Genomic DNA, 16,925 nt, shown 5'->3' with positions numbered 1-16,925 from the left:
GCAAGGTCCCACAAGCAGCAGTCAGATAAATGGCCAAATAATCTTTTTTTTTCAAGTGATGTTAGTTGAGGAAAAAATATTGGGCACAACATTACGAGATATCTCCTGCTTTTCTTCAAGTGCTTGATGATCAGCACCGAACCTGACCCTTCTATGCTGAGAATGACCCAAACCCACTAGAATGTCGCCCAAAAAAGCCCAGAAAGTTCCATCTAATAATGGATCTTCATTCTACCCATTCTCCCCGGTCTGTGGCCAGCACAGGCCTTGGGCCCTCCCTTATCTGAGCCCAGCATAAGGTGTTTCTGTTTCCATGGTGATGACATCGCCCAGGATCTTGGTGACAATGGTTTCTACTTATTGCTTGTTTTTTTTTACATACTCTAACCTAATTCTAACAAGTATAAAACCAAATGAAGAAAACTATATTAACTCAATAAAAACTATAAACTGACCATCTTCTGTTAAACTATGGTCGAGCAGATCTTAATACTGAAAATTAGTAAACGGAATTTAGCTGGTTATGTTTCAATGACTTGCGGTACTTCAGACATTCCCCCAGGGAGAAAGAGATATGAGATAAAGCTGGAGATATGTAGACAATTCATGTTCTTTTCCTTACAATACCAAGTCTATTTTCGCCACACAAAAGGCCATTTCTGATGCACCAAGCACCTGTACTCTGCAGGCTGTGGTTTTTGCAGTACAGTGTATAGCACTTGTAACAAACAGTTTGTGGTGATTCAACTCTTGCAATGCCTGATCCCTCCAAATACCCTCCAAAGCCCATATTCTTACAGATTGTAGGAAAGCTGAAATCTGTCAAAGCTTTCTTGCGATAACATTTGATTTATGGGACTTTTTACTATGTTAAAGGCGCTATATAAATATAAATAATAATATTTTTTTCTCAAACAAACATCATAGCGGAAAGATTGATAAGAAACTCAACTGTCAAGATCAGAACTGAGGGCAATATTTTCTTCTCGGAAAAAAATGGAGAAATCTCTCTTTTTAATAATGAACGACCATCCAAATCAGGAGTTTGTACAGTTTAGAAACATCTGATTTCTTCAATGTAACTTCTTTTGTGGGAAAGAAAATCACAGCCGGTCACAATGCGCCTGCAATAATCCTTCAACACTTCACAAGGGACTAATGAGCCACTTATCCAATAAAAATGTCATACAATTTGATTATTCCAGCTGTGGAGTGTATAATCTTTCTGAAGATTATTTCACTGATTGACGGGCGAGGTTGTGGATGTGTTCATCGTCTTCATTGTGAGCAGATTTTCTGTGGGGGAGGACAGCTTCCGACAAACCAAAGAAGGCATCAAGCATGTCAGAAAATAAGGTTCAGGGCTGATGCACAGCAAGGACTTATCTGGGGCGGCGGGGGTGAACAGCATGACTTAAAAAAAAACACCAAGTTCAGGCAAGAATACTGCAGTGCATGGTTGTTGAAGAGTGTGCAAAAAAAACTACAGAATGGAGCAAGTCCAGTAGCAGAAGTGAAAACAGCATGGCTACACAGACTGTTACTGAGGGAGTTAATTATATCAGTTCAGAGTCCCGTGAAAGGGCGGCTTTGAGCAGGAGACAGTGTGATATCTATTATAACTGTAGTCCTGCTGCTGTTTTCAGTGGTGGAATGCCTACAGGGAGTAATATAATGCAAAGCTTTCCTTGTATATTATTTAAAAACAAGTGAAGCATTAAGATAATAACTAGAAATTGCTGCTGGCTATTTCATCATAGGAAATGCCTCACACACGCATATGACATCACTCTCCATTTAAAATAAAAGGGTTATTGTCAGTGTCAAAATTGTGGACATGGGAATGTTAAATGAATGTGTGAAACTATCCCATAATATGGTCAACAGTAATCGTTAGTTTGAGTTGTATTTTTTTTAATTCATTAACTGAATATGGGCAAGGCCAACATTTATTGCCCATCCCTAATTGCCCTCGAGAAGGTGGTGGTGAGCTGCCTTGAACCGCTGCAGTCCTTGTGATGAACGTACTCCCACAGTGCTGTTGGGGAGGGAGTTCCAGGATTTTGAGCCAGTGACGATGAAGGAACGGTGATATATTTCCACGTCAGGCTGGTGTGTGACGTGAAGGGGAACTTGCAGTTGGTGGTGTTCTCATGCGCCTGCTGCCCTTGTCCTCGATGGTAGAGATTGCGGGTTTGGGAGGTGCAGTTGAAGAAACCTTGGCGAGTTGCCACAGTTCATTTTGTAGATGGTACACACTGCAGCCACGGTGCACCGGTGGTGGAGGGAGTGAATGTTTAAGGTGGTGGATGGGATGCCAATCAAGCTGGCTGCTTTGTTCGAGCTTCTTGAGTTTCCAGGCAAGTGAAGAGTATTCCATCACACTCCTGATTTGTCTGAACTATGCCAGGGAAATTAAGACATGTCTCCATTGATCTGGTACTTTGCACATTTTCCTATTATACAAGTCTACCTAATTGAAACGTTATTGTATTGAATATCCATAAATAAAAGTACTGCAACTGAGCAGCATAATTAGCCTTCAGTGCAGGGCATGGTAAAGAATTATTGGGCACAGGCTCGTCAAGAAAACTAAGTGAAAGGGTCTCTTTCTGCCACAAAACATCACTCACCAAGGTGTCAAGCTGCACCAAGTTGATGGCTGCTATGGTTTAATGGTTATAGATCTGTACAACAAATCACTTTTACAGGGACGCTACGATTTATATAATCTCATTTGCTTTGGATCTGTGTATCAGTAATTGTGTCGCTGTGTCTGCGATACTCTATTGGACCAATAATATTTCTGAGTGGCTCTTGGTGTCACTTGGTCAGCATGAGCCAATCCTGAATCTCCTTCCCGATTGCTCCTGAGGGCTGTGTATGCTGAGGTCCTAACCCATTTAGACTGCATGGACATTGCCTCTTTGTCCTGTCCTACCCAATCCTGAGGAAGCCTTTTTGACGGACCTGACTGGGTATCTGGCCAGGTACCTGAAATGATGGGGACAGGCTAGCTGCTAATAGGACATGTCATTTTCCTGAATGATATATGCTATATATGCCAGTCTCCTTTTTTGCTCATCAGCCTTCAGTACTAAAGCTTTCCTTCCTACACCCAGCTCTCTCGTATTGTGACCACAAGCAATGCCACAGAGCTACCGTGATCTTCTTTCAATTACCTTTTGTCAGAACTGTATAAAATTTTTCTGAAAATGCAAGTGGATTATCCACTGTATAACCCCCTCTGGTGACTTACCAAAACAATTCCATTCATTTTGTAAGATATCTTGGCACTCAGGAGGAATCAGGAAGAAGATTCAGATTGGGCATAATGGAGAAGTTGAACAGGTCAAGACCTAACTGTACGGGTTGGCAGGCTGTAACAAGTGGAGTACCGTCAGGATCATTGCTTGGGCCTCAGCTATTTTCTTCTTCTGAGGCAGTCTCTCGGAGTTGAAGATGACTTGCTTCCACACTAAAAATGAGTTCCCAGGTGACTGATGAGAGCTTAAATGGTGGAAAATGCCTGTGCGTGAATCCTCTTAATGTGGGGTGGCCATTGCACACCAGCCACTACACAGTCTTGACGGAGCAAAGTCGTGGTCCAGTGGCAAGGGAATCCGAGACAAATGGAGACTAGGCTCTGCTGCATGGGCCTAGTGCATACACACGAACATACTTCTACTGTCCTCCTTCCACAGGTTCTCTCTCCCTGGGATTCATAGCACGCAATATAGGCCTCATGACCTCATAACCTCGATATTGGCCCGTGCTGCGTGTTCCCTGGGCCTCGACTCCACAGTTGGTCCATGCTACTCCACTCCTGTGCCCCAACCTATCCGCTCCTCGCCAGTCCCGACCTCCAGACCTCGCCAGTCCCGACCTCCGCTCCTCGCCGGTCCCGACCTCCACTGCTCGCCAGTCCCGACCTCCGGTCCCGACCTCTGCTCCTCACCGGTCCCGACCTTTGCTCCTCGCCAGTCCCGACCTCCGGTCCCGACCTCTGCTCCTCGCCAGTCTCGACCTCCACTCCTCGTCAGTCCCGACCTCCAGACTTCGCCAGTCCCGACCTCCGGTCCCGACCTCTGCTCCTCGCCAGTCCCGACCTCCGGTCCCGACCTCTGCTCCTCACCGGTCCCGACCTCCACTGCTCACCAGTCCCGACCTCCGGTCCCGACCTCTGCTCCTCACCGGTCCCGACCTCTGCTCCTCGCCAGTCCCGACCTCCGGTCCCGACCTCTGCTCCTCACCGCTCCCGACCTCTGCTCCTCGCCAGTCCCGACCTCCGGTCCCGACCTCTGCTCCTCGCCAGTCCCGACCTCTGCTCCTCACCGGTCCCGACCTCTGCTCCTCGCCAGTCCCGACCTCCGGTCCCGACCTCTGCTCCTCACCGGTCCCGACCTCTGCTCCTCGCCAGTCCCGACCTCCGGTCCCGACCTCTGCTCCTCGCCAGTCTCGACCTCCACTCCTCGTCAGTCCCGACCTCCAGACTTCGCCAGTCCCGACCTCCGGTCCCGACCTCTGCTCCTCGCCAGTCCCAATCTCTGGTCCCGACCTCTGCTCCTCGCCAGTCTCAATCTCCGGTCCCGACCTCTGCTCCTCGCCAGTCCCAATCTCCGGTCCCGACCTCTGCTCCTCGCCAGTCCCGACCTCCGGTCCCGACCTCTGCTCCTCGCCAGTCCCGACCTCCACTCCTCACCGGTCCCGACCTCTGCTCCTCGCCAGTCCCGACCTCCGGTCCCGACCTCTGCTCCTCACCGGTCCCGACCTCTGCTCCTCGCCAGTCCCGACCTCCGGTCCCGACCTCTGCTCCTCGCCAGTCCCAATCTCCGGTCCCGACCTCTGCTCCTCGCCAGTCCCGACCTCCGGTCCCGACCTCTGCTCCTCGCCAGTCCCGACCTCCACTCCTCGCCGGTCCCGACCTCTGCTCCTCGCCGGTCCTGACCTCCAGACTTCGCCAGTCCTGACTACCGCTCCTCGCCGGTTCCGATCACCACTCCTTACCGCTTTGGATCTCCTATTAGCTATTTACAATCTATATTAATGACTAAGATGAGGCGACTTAGTGTAATGTATCCATGTTTGCTGACAATACAAAGCTAGATGGGAAATTAAGCTATGAGGAGGAAGCAAAGAGGCTGAAAAGGCATATTGACTGGTTAAGTGAGTGGGTAAGAACATGGCAGATGGAATAAAATGTGGACAAGTGTGAAGTTATCCACTTGGTCAGAAAAGTAGAAAAGCAGAATATTTTTTTTAAAGTTGAGAGATTGGGAAATGTTGGTATTCAGAGGGACCTGGGTATCCATGTACACATAAGAACATAATAAGAATTAGGAACAGGAGTAGGCCATCTAGCCCCTCGAGCCTGCTCCACCATTCAATAAGATCATGTCTGATCTGGCCGTGGACTCAGCTCCACTTACCCGCTCCCCGTAACCCTTAATTCCCTTATTGGTTAAAAATCTATCTACCCGTGACTTGAATACATTCAATGAGCTAGCCTCAACTGCTTCCTTGGGCAGAGAATTCCACAGATTCACAACCCTCTGGGAGAAGAAATTCCTTCTTCTTTAAATTAGCTCCCCCGTATTTTGAGGCTGTGCCCCCTAGTTCTAGTCTCCCCGACCAGTGGAAACAACCTCTCTGCCTCTATCTTGTCTATCCCTTTCATTATTTTAAATGTTTCTATAAGATCACTCCTCATGCTTCTGAACTCCAATGAGTAAAGACCCAGTCTACTCAATCTATCATCATAAGGTAACCCCCTCATCTCCGGAATCAGCCAAGTGAATCGTCTCTGTACCCCCTCCAAAGCTAGTATATCCTTCCTTAAGTAAGGTGACCAAAACTGCACGCAGTACTCCAGGTGCAGCCTCACCAATACCCTATACAGTTGTAGCAGGACCTCCCTGCTTTTGTACTCCATCCCTCTTGCAATGAAGGCCAGCATTCCATTCGCCTTCCTGATTACCTGCTGCACCTGCAAACTAACTTTTTGAGATTCATGCACAAGGACCCCCAGGTCCCTCTGCACCGCAGCATGTTGTAATTTCTCCCCATTCAAATAATATTCCCTTTTACTGTTTTTTTTTCCCAAGGTGGATGACCTCACATTTTCCGACATTGTATTCCATCTGCCAAACCTTAGCCCATTCGCTTAACCTATCTAAATCTCTTTACAGCCTCTCTGTGTCCTCTACACAACCCGCTTTCCCACTAATCTTTGTGTCATCTGCAAATTTTGTTACACTACATTCTGTCCCCTCTTCCAGGTCATCTATGTATATTGTAAACAGTTGTGGTTCCAGCACCGATCCCTGTGGCACACCACTAACCACCGATTTCCAACCCGAAAAGGACCCATTTATCCTGACTCTCTGCTTCCTGTTAGCCAGTCAATTCTCTATCCATGCTAATACATTTCCTCTGACTCCGCGAACCTTTATCTTCTGCAGTAACCTTTTGTGTGGCACCTTATCGAATGCCTTTTGGAAATCTAAATACACCACATCCATCGGTACACCTCTATCCACCATGCTCGTTATATCCTCAAAGAATTCCAGTAAATTAGTTAAACATGATTTCCCCTTCATGAATCCATGTTGCATCTGCTTGATTGCACTATTCCTATCTAGATGTCCCGCTATTTCTTCCTTAATGATAGTTTCAAGCATTTTCCCCACTACAGATGTTAAACTAACCGGCCTATCGTTACCTGCCTTTTGTCTGCCCCCTTTTTTAAACAGAGGCGTTACATTAGCTGTTTTCCAATCCGCTGGTACCTCCCCAGAGTCCAGAGAATTTTAGTAGATTATAACCAATGCATCTGCTATAACTTCCGCCATCTCTTTCAATACCCTGGGATGCATTTCATCAGGACCAGGGCTAATGGGACTACCTTGAGTCCCATTAGCCTATCCAGCACTACCTCCCGAGTGATAGTGATTGTCTCAAGGTCCTCCCTTCCCACATTCCTGTGACCAGCAATTTTTGGCATGGTTTTTGTGTCTTCCACTGTGAAGACCGAAGCAAAATAATTACTTAAGGTCTCAGCCATTTCCACATTTCCCATTATTAAATCCCCCTTCTCATCTTCTAAGGGACCAACATTTACTTTAGTCACTCTTTTCCGTTTTATATATCTGTAAAAACTTTTACTATCTGTTTTTATGTTTTGCGCAAGTGTACCCTCGTAATCTATCTTTCCTTTCTTTATTGCTTTCTTAGTCATTCTTTGCTGTTGTTTAAAATTTTCCCAATCGTCTAGTTTCCCACTAACCTTGGCCACCTTATACGCATTGGTTTTTAACTTGATACTCTCCTTTATTTCCTTGGTTATCCACGGCTGGTTATCCCTTCTCTTACCGCCCTTCTTTTTCACTGGAATATATTTTTGTTGAGCACTATGAAAGAGCTCCTTAAAAGTTCTCCACTGTTCCTCAATTGTGCCACCGTTTTGTCTGTGTTTCCAGTCTACTTTAGCTAACTCTGCCCTCATTCCACTGTAGTCCCCTTTTTTAAGCATAGTACACTCGTTTGAGACACTACTTCCTATGAACCTGTGAGTTTGGAGAGCTGTTGCATTGTGAGTGGCTTAGCCAGTCACGTGATGTTTATAAGACTCAATAAAACCCCAGTCAGTTGGTTCTAGGTCATCCACGATGAGGTATGCAGTTGTGAGCCTCCTGGATGAACTAGTACTGTGCAGTGGTGATTGTTAAAGCTTTGTCAATAAACCAACTAGTTCTTAATAGCAATGAATTCTTAAGCAAAGAACCCATGAAGCAAATACATTACAGATAGCAAATGTGATGTTAGCCTTCATGACAAAGGGATTATAGTATGAGAAAATAAGTAAATTATATAGAGCCTTGGTGAAACCATACTTGGAGTACTGTGTTCGGTTTTGGTCTCCTTACTTAAGGAAGGATATACTTGCCATAGAGGGAGTTCAACGAAGACTCACTAGACTGATTCCTTAGATGGGGGGGATTTTCCTCTGAGGAGAGATCGACTATAGTAGGTCTGAGATGAGGAGAAATTTCTTCACTAAAAGGGTTGTGAATCTTTTGAATTCTGTATCCCAGAGAGCTGTGGATGCTTAGCCGTTGAGTATAATCAAGATAGAGATTGATAGATTTTTGGATACTAAAGGAATCAAGGGATATGGATATAGTGCAGGAAGGTGGAGCTGAGGTAGAAGATCAGTCATGATCCTATTGAATGCAGAGATACTCAGTCTCTGCAGTACTGAGAATGCTGCATTGTCAATATGCTTTTTTTGGATGAGTTGTTAAACTGAGTCTACCATCGCAGGTGGACATAAAAGATCCCATGGCAGTACTTGAAGAAGAGCTGGGGAGTTGCTCCCGGTGTCCTGACCAATATTTAACCCATAATCAATATCATTAACACAGATTATCTGGTCATTATCATAATGCTGCTCATGGGACCTTGCTGTGCGCAAATTCACCAGAGTTGTAGTTCTTCTGACTTTTTATTCAACATGAAGCCAATGTACTGCCTGCCATGTATGTACTTTAGGGATCACTAGCCATGAGAAGGCGTCACTTTTGGAGGCCATTGGGCTGCATGCACTGGTGTGCAGCCCAAGTATAAAAGGCCAGCCATTTGTATCTTCGGCACTTTGGACCTTAATAAAGCAGAGCCAAGGCTATACCTCTTGGAGTTAAACAATACTCAGTCTAACAGTTATTGCATACACAACATTTGGCGAGGAGGCAACAAGAACCTTTGCATGCAAAAATGAGCACAATTGGATTGTTGGAGCGATTTGTGGAAGGAGAAGATTGGGCAGACTTTGTGAGCCATTTGAGCCAGTTCTTTATGGCCAATAAAATGGAAGAGGTCGGCGACGCAGATCAGCACTGAGCGGTGTTCGTCATGGTTTGTGGTCCAAAAATTTATGTTCTGATAAAGAATCTACTCCTGCCTGTGAGTCCAACAGAGAAGATGTAAGAAGAATTGTGTACACTGGTACAGGACCACCTTAAGCCAGATGAAGGCATCATCATCTCAAGATACAGATTTTATACGCATGTTCGCTCAGAGGGCCAGAATGCGGTGGAATTCGTTGCCGACCTGAGATGTCTAGCAGGACCATGTAAGTTCGGGGCTGTGTTGGCAGACATGCTGTGGGACTTTTTTGTAATCGGCATCAACCACGAAGTGATCCTGCATAAACTACTGGCGGTGGAGACATTGGACTTGAACAGGGCCATCACGATCGCTCAGTCATGCATGACGACGGATAGAAGTCTAAAGCAGATATCAGTGAAAAATCGAAACTCGGCAAGTACTGTAAATATAATTGATTCGCCGTTCGGCATAGCGGCGCATAGCAGGCCCTACCCAACTGCGTACTCGAAACCTGCGTACGCTGCCCAAAGTCCGCCAGCGGGAATGCATCCGATTTCTCAGTGTTGGCGTTGTGGGGGAAATCACCGGCACCAGCAGTGCCGATTTAAGCAATGAAGTTGCAAAGGCTGTCTGAGAGTGGGGCATCTCCAGTGCAAGTGTCCGCAGATGAGCAAGCGTGCTGCGACACACCACGTGGAGGATGATGGTCAGACTAGCACGGATCCGGATACGCAATCCGAGATACCAGAGGAGGAAGTGTATGGACTGTACTCGTTCCTAACTAAGAGCAAACCGATAATGATCAACGTGAAATTTAATGGGGTGCCGGTATCGATGGAACTGGATGCGGGGGCGCGGGGGCGGCGAGTCAATCGATAATGAGCCAGAGGGCATTCAACATGCTTTGGGATATTAAGACTTTGAGGCCCAGACTGAGTCCAGTCAATGCCAAGTTGCGCACGTACACCAAAGAACTCGTAATGGTGATTGGCAGTGCCACAATTAAAGTGTCGTATGACGGTGCAGTTCATGAGTTACCGCTATGGATTGTGCCAGGCAATAGCCCAACCCTGGTCAGCAGGAATTGGCTTGATAAAATCACATGCGACTGGAACGACATCAAGGCGTTGTCGTCGGAGGAAGATACATGTGACCAAGTACTGAGCAAGTTCCCCTTGCTGTTCGAACCAGGCATCGGCAACTTCAAGGGGGCCAAGGTGCAGATCCACATGGACTTGGATGCAAGACCCGTCCATCATAAAGCTTGGGCAGTTCCGTATATGATGAGGGAGAAGGTTGAAATCGAACTGGACAGACTCCAGCATGAAGGGATCATATCACCGATTGAATTTAATGAATGGGCCAGCCCCATTGTTCCTGAGCTGAAAAATGATGGCACAGTCAGAATCTGTGGAGGTTACAAGGCTACGATCAACAGTAATTCGAAACAGAATCAGTACCCGTTACCGAAGGCTGATGACTTGTTTGCAACGCTAGCCGGGAGGAGGGAAGTCATTCACTAAACTAGACTTGACGTAGGCCTACATGACACACGAGCTGGTCGAGACATCGAAGAGATTTACGTGCATTAACACACATAAAGGATTGTTTATTTATCACAGGTCTCCTTTTGGAATTCGCTCGGCTGCAGCAATATTTCAGAGGAACATGGAAAGTCCACTGAAGTCCGTTCCCAGAACCCTCGAGTTCCAAGATGACATCCTGATCACAGGTTGTAACTTCGCGGAACATCTGAACAACCTGGAAGAGGTTATACATCGTCTGGACAAAGTAGAACTCAGATTGAAATGCTCGAAGTGTGTCTTCATGGCACCAGAGGTCGAATTCCTGGGGAGGAAAATTGCTGCTGACAGCATCAGGCCCACGGATGTGAAAACCAAGGCCATCAAGAATGCACCCAGGCCACAGAATGTGACGGAGCTGTGTTTGTTACTGGGTCTACTCAACTACATCGGTAACTTCCTACCTAAATTGAGCACCTTAATAGAACCACTGCACATGCTGCTAAGAAAAGGTGACAACTGGGTGCCTTTTGAGAAAGTCACTAATCTTCTTTGCTCTAATAAGCTGCTGGTACATTATGACCCATGTAAATGTTTAGAATTGGCCTGTGATGCTTTGTCATATGGAATTGATTGCGTACTCCAACAAGCTATTCAACCAGTCACGTATGCTTCAAAAAGTTTGTCTAAAGCGGAAAGAGCCTACATGGTAGAGAAAGAAGCACTAGCATGTGTATGGGGTTAAAAAGATGCATCAGTACCTGTTTGGTCTTCCGTTTGAACTGGAGACAGATCAAAGCCACTCATTTCACTGAAAACAAAGGTATCAATACCAATGCTTCATCCCGAATCCAGAGATGGGCACTGACATTATCCGCTTATGATTTTGTCATTCGCCATAGACCTAGCACCGAGAATTGTGCTGATGCTTTGAGCCATCTGCCGTTGCCCACACCAGAGGTGGAAAAGCCACAACCGGCGGACCTATTGTTAGTTATGGATGCTTTTGAGAGTCATGGCTCAACAAGTTAAGACCTGCACCAGCCAGGACCCGATTTTATCGGTGGTGAAGAGTTGCATCCTCAAAGGTGATTGGTCTGCCATACCCAAGCAAATATGCGAGGAGACCAAACCTTACATTCGTCGCAAAAACGAACTGTCTATTCAGTCGGATTGTATACTGTGGGACAATCGTGTTGTTATGCTCAAGAAAGGGAGAGAGAAATTTGTACGTGAGCTACATAGCACACATTCCAGCATTATAATGATGAAAGCCATCACCAGGTCTCATGTATGGTGGCCGGAAATTGACTCTGAGCTGGAATCATCTGTGCATCAGTGCAACACTTGCATGCAGCTCAGCAAAGCACCAGCGGAATCGCCGCTGAGTCTGTGGTCGTGGCCATCGAAACCATGGTCCAGGATCCACATCGACTTTGCAGCTCCCTTCCTGGGGAAGATGTTTTTAGTTGTGGTGGATGCATATTCGAAGTGAATAGAGTGCATAATCATGTCATCCAGCACATCCACAGCTAGCATTGAGAATCTCAGTGTCATGTTCGCGACACATGGTCTGCCTGACATCGTTGTTAACGACAACGGATCGTGCTTCACCAGTCAGGAGTTTCAAGAGTTCATGAAACTCAATGGTATCAAACATGTAAGGTCAGCACCATTCAAACCTGCATCCAATGTGTAAGCAAAATGCGCTGTCCAAATCATAAAGCAGAGTATGAAGCGAGTAACCCAAGGGTCACTGTAGACTCGCCTGTCATGCATACTGCTTAGTTACAGGACAAGACCACACACTGTCTCGCTTGCTGAACTGATGGTGAAGAGAGGTTCTAAGACCAAGCTATCTCTTGTACACCCTGACTTGAATAATCATGTTGAATATCGAAGACAAAGTCAGCAAGGGTATCACGATCGCGCACCTGTGCCACGCGATATTTCTGTAAATGATCCTGTATATGTTCTGAATAATGGTCAGGGTCCCAAGTGGATTGCTGGTATTGTCATGGACAAGGAGGGCAATAGCGTATTTATTGTCAAGCTCAAGAATGGGCAAACATGCAGGAAACATATGGATCAGACAAAGCTGCAGCATGCAAACAAACCAGAACAGTCGGAGGAAGAGACAATCGATGACCAACCAACCCACCCCAGTCATCAGAGGACTCAGTGGTCATCAGTGAATCGGGACTTTCAATCCCTGACACCGCCATTGCCACTCCCACCAGGTCAGCCACCCAGCCACCAGTCACAACAGATTTTGAACACTCACCCAATGCTGGAGTTGAACTGAGACAGACAACCTGGGAGCATAAAACACCGGACCATCTCAATTTGTAAAAAGCTATGTTAATATCTCAGAGGTGGGGGTATTGTCATGTATGTACTTTTGGAATCACTAGCCACTAGATGGCATCACTGCAGCCCAACTATAAAAGGCCAGCCACTTTGGACCTTAATAAAGCAGAGCCAAGGTTACACCTCTTGGAGTTAAACAGTACTCAGTCTAACAGTTATTGCATACACAACACTGCCTACTTCAAAATCACAGCACCCCAGTGAAACAAAGGGAGAAACATGACACTGAAGACCAGAGATCTATTCACTACTGTTGTATTTGAAAGCTGTACAATTGCTATAGACGCGTTAAATGGTAGTTCAGAATATATATTACTCACCAACCCTGACAGGTATTCTTTGTTGACTAAATAAAGGCTGTTTCCACTTGACTAGAGACCAGTTGTGTTGTTTCTTGACTTCAGAATCCTCTGTAGTGTTGCTCCAATTCAAACATCAATTCGATCCCTAGTTCGTCAATCTTAGAAGAAAATATGTACTTTTGATATGATAGTTAGACCCAGATTATTTAATGTTATACAGTATACGTTGCACCATTACATTTCGTTTCCATATGCATGTTGGATAAAAAGTATTGTGTAGCTTGACTTCATTTAAGAGTTCTTTGAATCGTCATGAAATTCTTAACCATAGAGAATTTTTATATTTTATTGAGAAAATGTCAGTGATGAAGAAATAAATTGTTTCAGCATTGAGCTGAAAATTTGATTCCCGAGTGTTCTCCCTCATGAACTCTGTGCATCACTTGTTTTTCTTGCTCTTTTTGCAGCTGAAGGAGCCTGTGGTGGGACATTGCGAGGGACCAGTGGTGTGATTTCCAGTCCACACTTTCCGTCTGAATACAACAATAATGCTGACTGCACATGGACCATCCTGGCAGAGCCTGGTGATACCATTGCGCTCATCTTCTCCGATTTTCAGCTTGAAGATGGATACGATATCCTGGAGATTAGTGGGACTGAAGCACCAACTATATGGCAAGTACAGTGGCTGTTTTTTCTTTTCAAAAGCTGAGTCGCTTCTTAAAAAAAAAAAGACCACATAGTTTGTTCGTGGGGCTATTTTTCAGAAAAAAGGATCTTGGCGAAGATTACTTTAAATGTTTTCCATTTATGTGAATTGCAAATGATTTTGAAGATCTGTTGAAGGATTGCAGCTAAAATATGATTGTCTGCATTAAATACATATATATGCTAAACTATATCCTGTTGGCTTGATTATTACTAATGACTAACTTAACCTGTACTTGGAAAATCGGATGAGAGGGTTCGTCAGATTTAATTATTTATTTAGTTGGTGCTGTGATTGCAATCCTCTTTACTACAAGACTGCTGGCTGTTGTTGTATTCCTAGTCTTGCCACGATGTTAAATTCAATATTGCTGTATGTAGTTTGTATGAGCAGAGTCTTTTGTACTATGACAGAGCAGAATGGCAGAAAATATGCCACTGGTAAACTATGGGATCTTTTGGCCATTTGGCTAGAAATTTCAGTCAGATTTCTTCTTAAAACTTTGGTCTCTCCTGATGTCTCTTGTCAGGAATCCGTTTGCCTAAAATCGATTGTTTACTTGAAAGAATTGACGGTTGTGGCACTGCAATATCTACATAGTCAAAGGAAAGTTGACTAAATAGCCTCTTTTCGAACTTCTTACATTATGATACTGCATTGGAAGAAAGACGTTCCCCAGAAACTCTGCTGCAACATCACCTGAATACCTGGGCTAAAGCTGAGATTTTAGTTTGTCATTCTTTGCATTTTCTACCACAAAGCTCAGTGACAAGCTGCCCATGAACTGGGTTACACCAACATTGGAAAGATCCTAAATAGGGTCCATGGTCTTTCATGTATGAGTATACTTGCAATATGTGATTTGGATTTTGTCACTGAGTAAAATGACTGTGTGCTTATAGTCAGATGTTAAAATAATATTGCAGGAGATTGAACGGAGCTTCTGGGTTAATCATGCAGATTTCAATTTCCATTGGGCCTCAATTCCAAAATATTAATGAGAGTAATTGGGAAATTAGTGCAGTAATAATTTTCATCTGATCTTCTGAAGGTCAATTAAAGAGATATTTTTCAGGCATTGATCACTTAAATTGCGCTCAATGCTTTGATAGTTAATTCCATGTATTTACTCGAAGGGTTATACGATAAATCAAGTAACTGATTACATCACTTCAGTTTTTTAAATGAGAGAAGAAAGCAATGGCCTTATTCTCAATGCCAACCTGATAATCACAATAGATAAGCTCAGCATACAGACATTCAGGAAGGTGACAATTTTGAAACTAGCATTTAACTGATACTTGAAATATCATCATCATAGGCAGTCCCTCGAAATCGAGGAAGACTCCATCCACTAGAAAAGTGAGTTCTCAGGCGGCTGTACAGTCCAATGCGGGAATTACAGTCTCTGTCACAGGTGGGGCAGACAGTGGTTGAAGGAAAGGGTGGGTGGGGAGTCTGGTTTGCCGCACGTTTCTTCCGTTGTCTGTGGTTGGTTTCTGCATACTCTCGGTGACGAGACTCGAAGTGCTCAGCGCCCTCCCGGATGCTCTTCCTCCACGTGGGGTGGTCTTGGGCCAGGGATTTCCAGGTGTCGGGGGGAGGGTGTTGCACTTTATCAAGGAGACTTTGAGGGTGTCCTTGAAGCGTTTCCTCTGCCCACCTGGAAATAATGATTACCATGACACCACATTTATCTGTGAACTCATCTGGTTTACCTGATCATAAATCATGCTGAATAAAGGTGATTTTTTTTTTTCTCACATGATGAGGGTTAAGCTTCTGGGAGAGTTAAAGGTCACTTTCATGTGATCATATGATAATGCTAAGCATTGGTGGAATGGGCCATTGGCAGGATACTTGTGAGCATGGCTTGTTCCTGAAACTCATAATTGGATGGCTTTTAATATTGCGCAAGTTCACATTTCCAGTTGGGTTTGTTGCATTTTTTAAAAGCACCTTCGTGCATGCCACACACTGTTTCATAATGGAGTGAGGGAGGTACATGACTTTCTTCAAAGCATTTGTGTACGCAGCTTCTAGACTAGGTGTGTAAAAGTGGCCCAGGTTTCAAATCTCAACCTCAAGTGTTGCACAGACTCTTCAGTGGGAGAGATTTTCAGCTGGTCATCAAATAGAGCACCTCATGATTGCAGAGTACTGCCATAATGGAAGCTGAAAGAAACAGAGAAGAGGCAATATTGACCAATACTAAAGCTTGGCCATAGGAAAGTCTAGCTGAGCTGACGCTCCACTCCAAACAGTCAAGCTGTGACGCCATTGACAAGGATAAAACTTGAGATACCATATTCTCTGTTAAAGTGTCAAACCTCTTGGTTTTTGACAGTAACAGTTACATGGTTACAATTTCCAAACTGTCGTAATTTTTTATCAATACATATTCAATTTGGGGAAAAGTCATCTTATAACTTTAAAATTTTATGCAATAAACAACAGAAATTAATTCATTATGAATCAAGAAATTAATTGTGATAATTCTAAAACTGTTATTTAATGAAAGCAATTCATTTAAACATTGGAATTGATTGTGCAAACTTTTAAATGTTGTCGAGTTGTCGAACAAAAATAGGCTGAGACAGAAGTTGTCATCGAAATATTGTGGTGTGTATTCATCCTGTATCACAGTCTGTTGTTTAACTATTGTGCCCATCCATATGCTTCACATTAGCCTGAATACTATCCAGAAATTCTCAAAGCAATACAATCCACACAGCATTGTACAATCCAAGAATCCTTGGCCTCCTTATCTAATGTACTTAAACTGCTACCAAAACTGGAGCCAGGACCAAAACAAAGCATAACCTTATCCTGGCTTCTAAAGTTATCCCAGATGTCAAAGCTCTGTCACAGTTCCCAGGATTGTGTCTCTTCCAGTAACTGGCCAGCCACAAACACTACTGATTTTCAATAATGACGTAGATCGAGTGGGTGGCAGGCAGAGTGTCAGTTTTTCCTGCCGGATGTATTTGGCGGGAAGGCTTGAATAGTTTTCATGGTCGAATCTCATTTGCATGCGAGAGGCAAGTTGCCTGCGCTAATTGCACTGCTTATAGGCAGCTCACCAGTTGGAAGGCTGTGAAATCCACCGGGGCAACGGATCATCATGGGCTTGGG

At 44.8% G+C, this 16,925-nt stretch overlaps 1 protein-coding gene across 1 annotated transcript in view; it reads left to right on the top strand.

The window, feature by feature from the left end:
* Positions 1-16,925, top strand: part of LOC139266579 (CUB and sushi domain-containing protein 1-like) — a 3,131,815-nt gene that overhangs the window by 1,268,109 nt on the left and 1,846,781 nt on the right. The window contains exon 5 of the mRNA XM_070884173.1: positions 13,549-13,756. Coding sequence (XP_070740274.1) covers positions 13,549-13,756 — 208 coding nt within the window. The remainder of the gene's footprint in view (positions 1-13,548; positions 13,757-16,925) is intronic.

This window comes from Pristiophorus japonicus, chromosome 7, assembly GCF_044704955.1.
Source record: "Pristiophorus japonicus isolate sPriJap1 chromosome 7, sPriJap1.hap1, whole genome shotgun sequence".
Classification (NCBI taxonomy): domain Eukaryota; kingdom Metazoa; phylum Chordata; class Chondrichthyes; family Pristiophoridae; genus Pristiophorus; species Pristiophorus japonicus.
The sequence above is the reverse complement of the archived record's forward strand: the minus strand, read 5'-3'. Positions and strand labels throughout refer to the sequence as shown.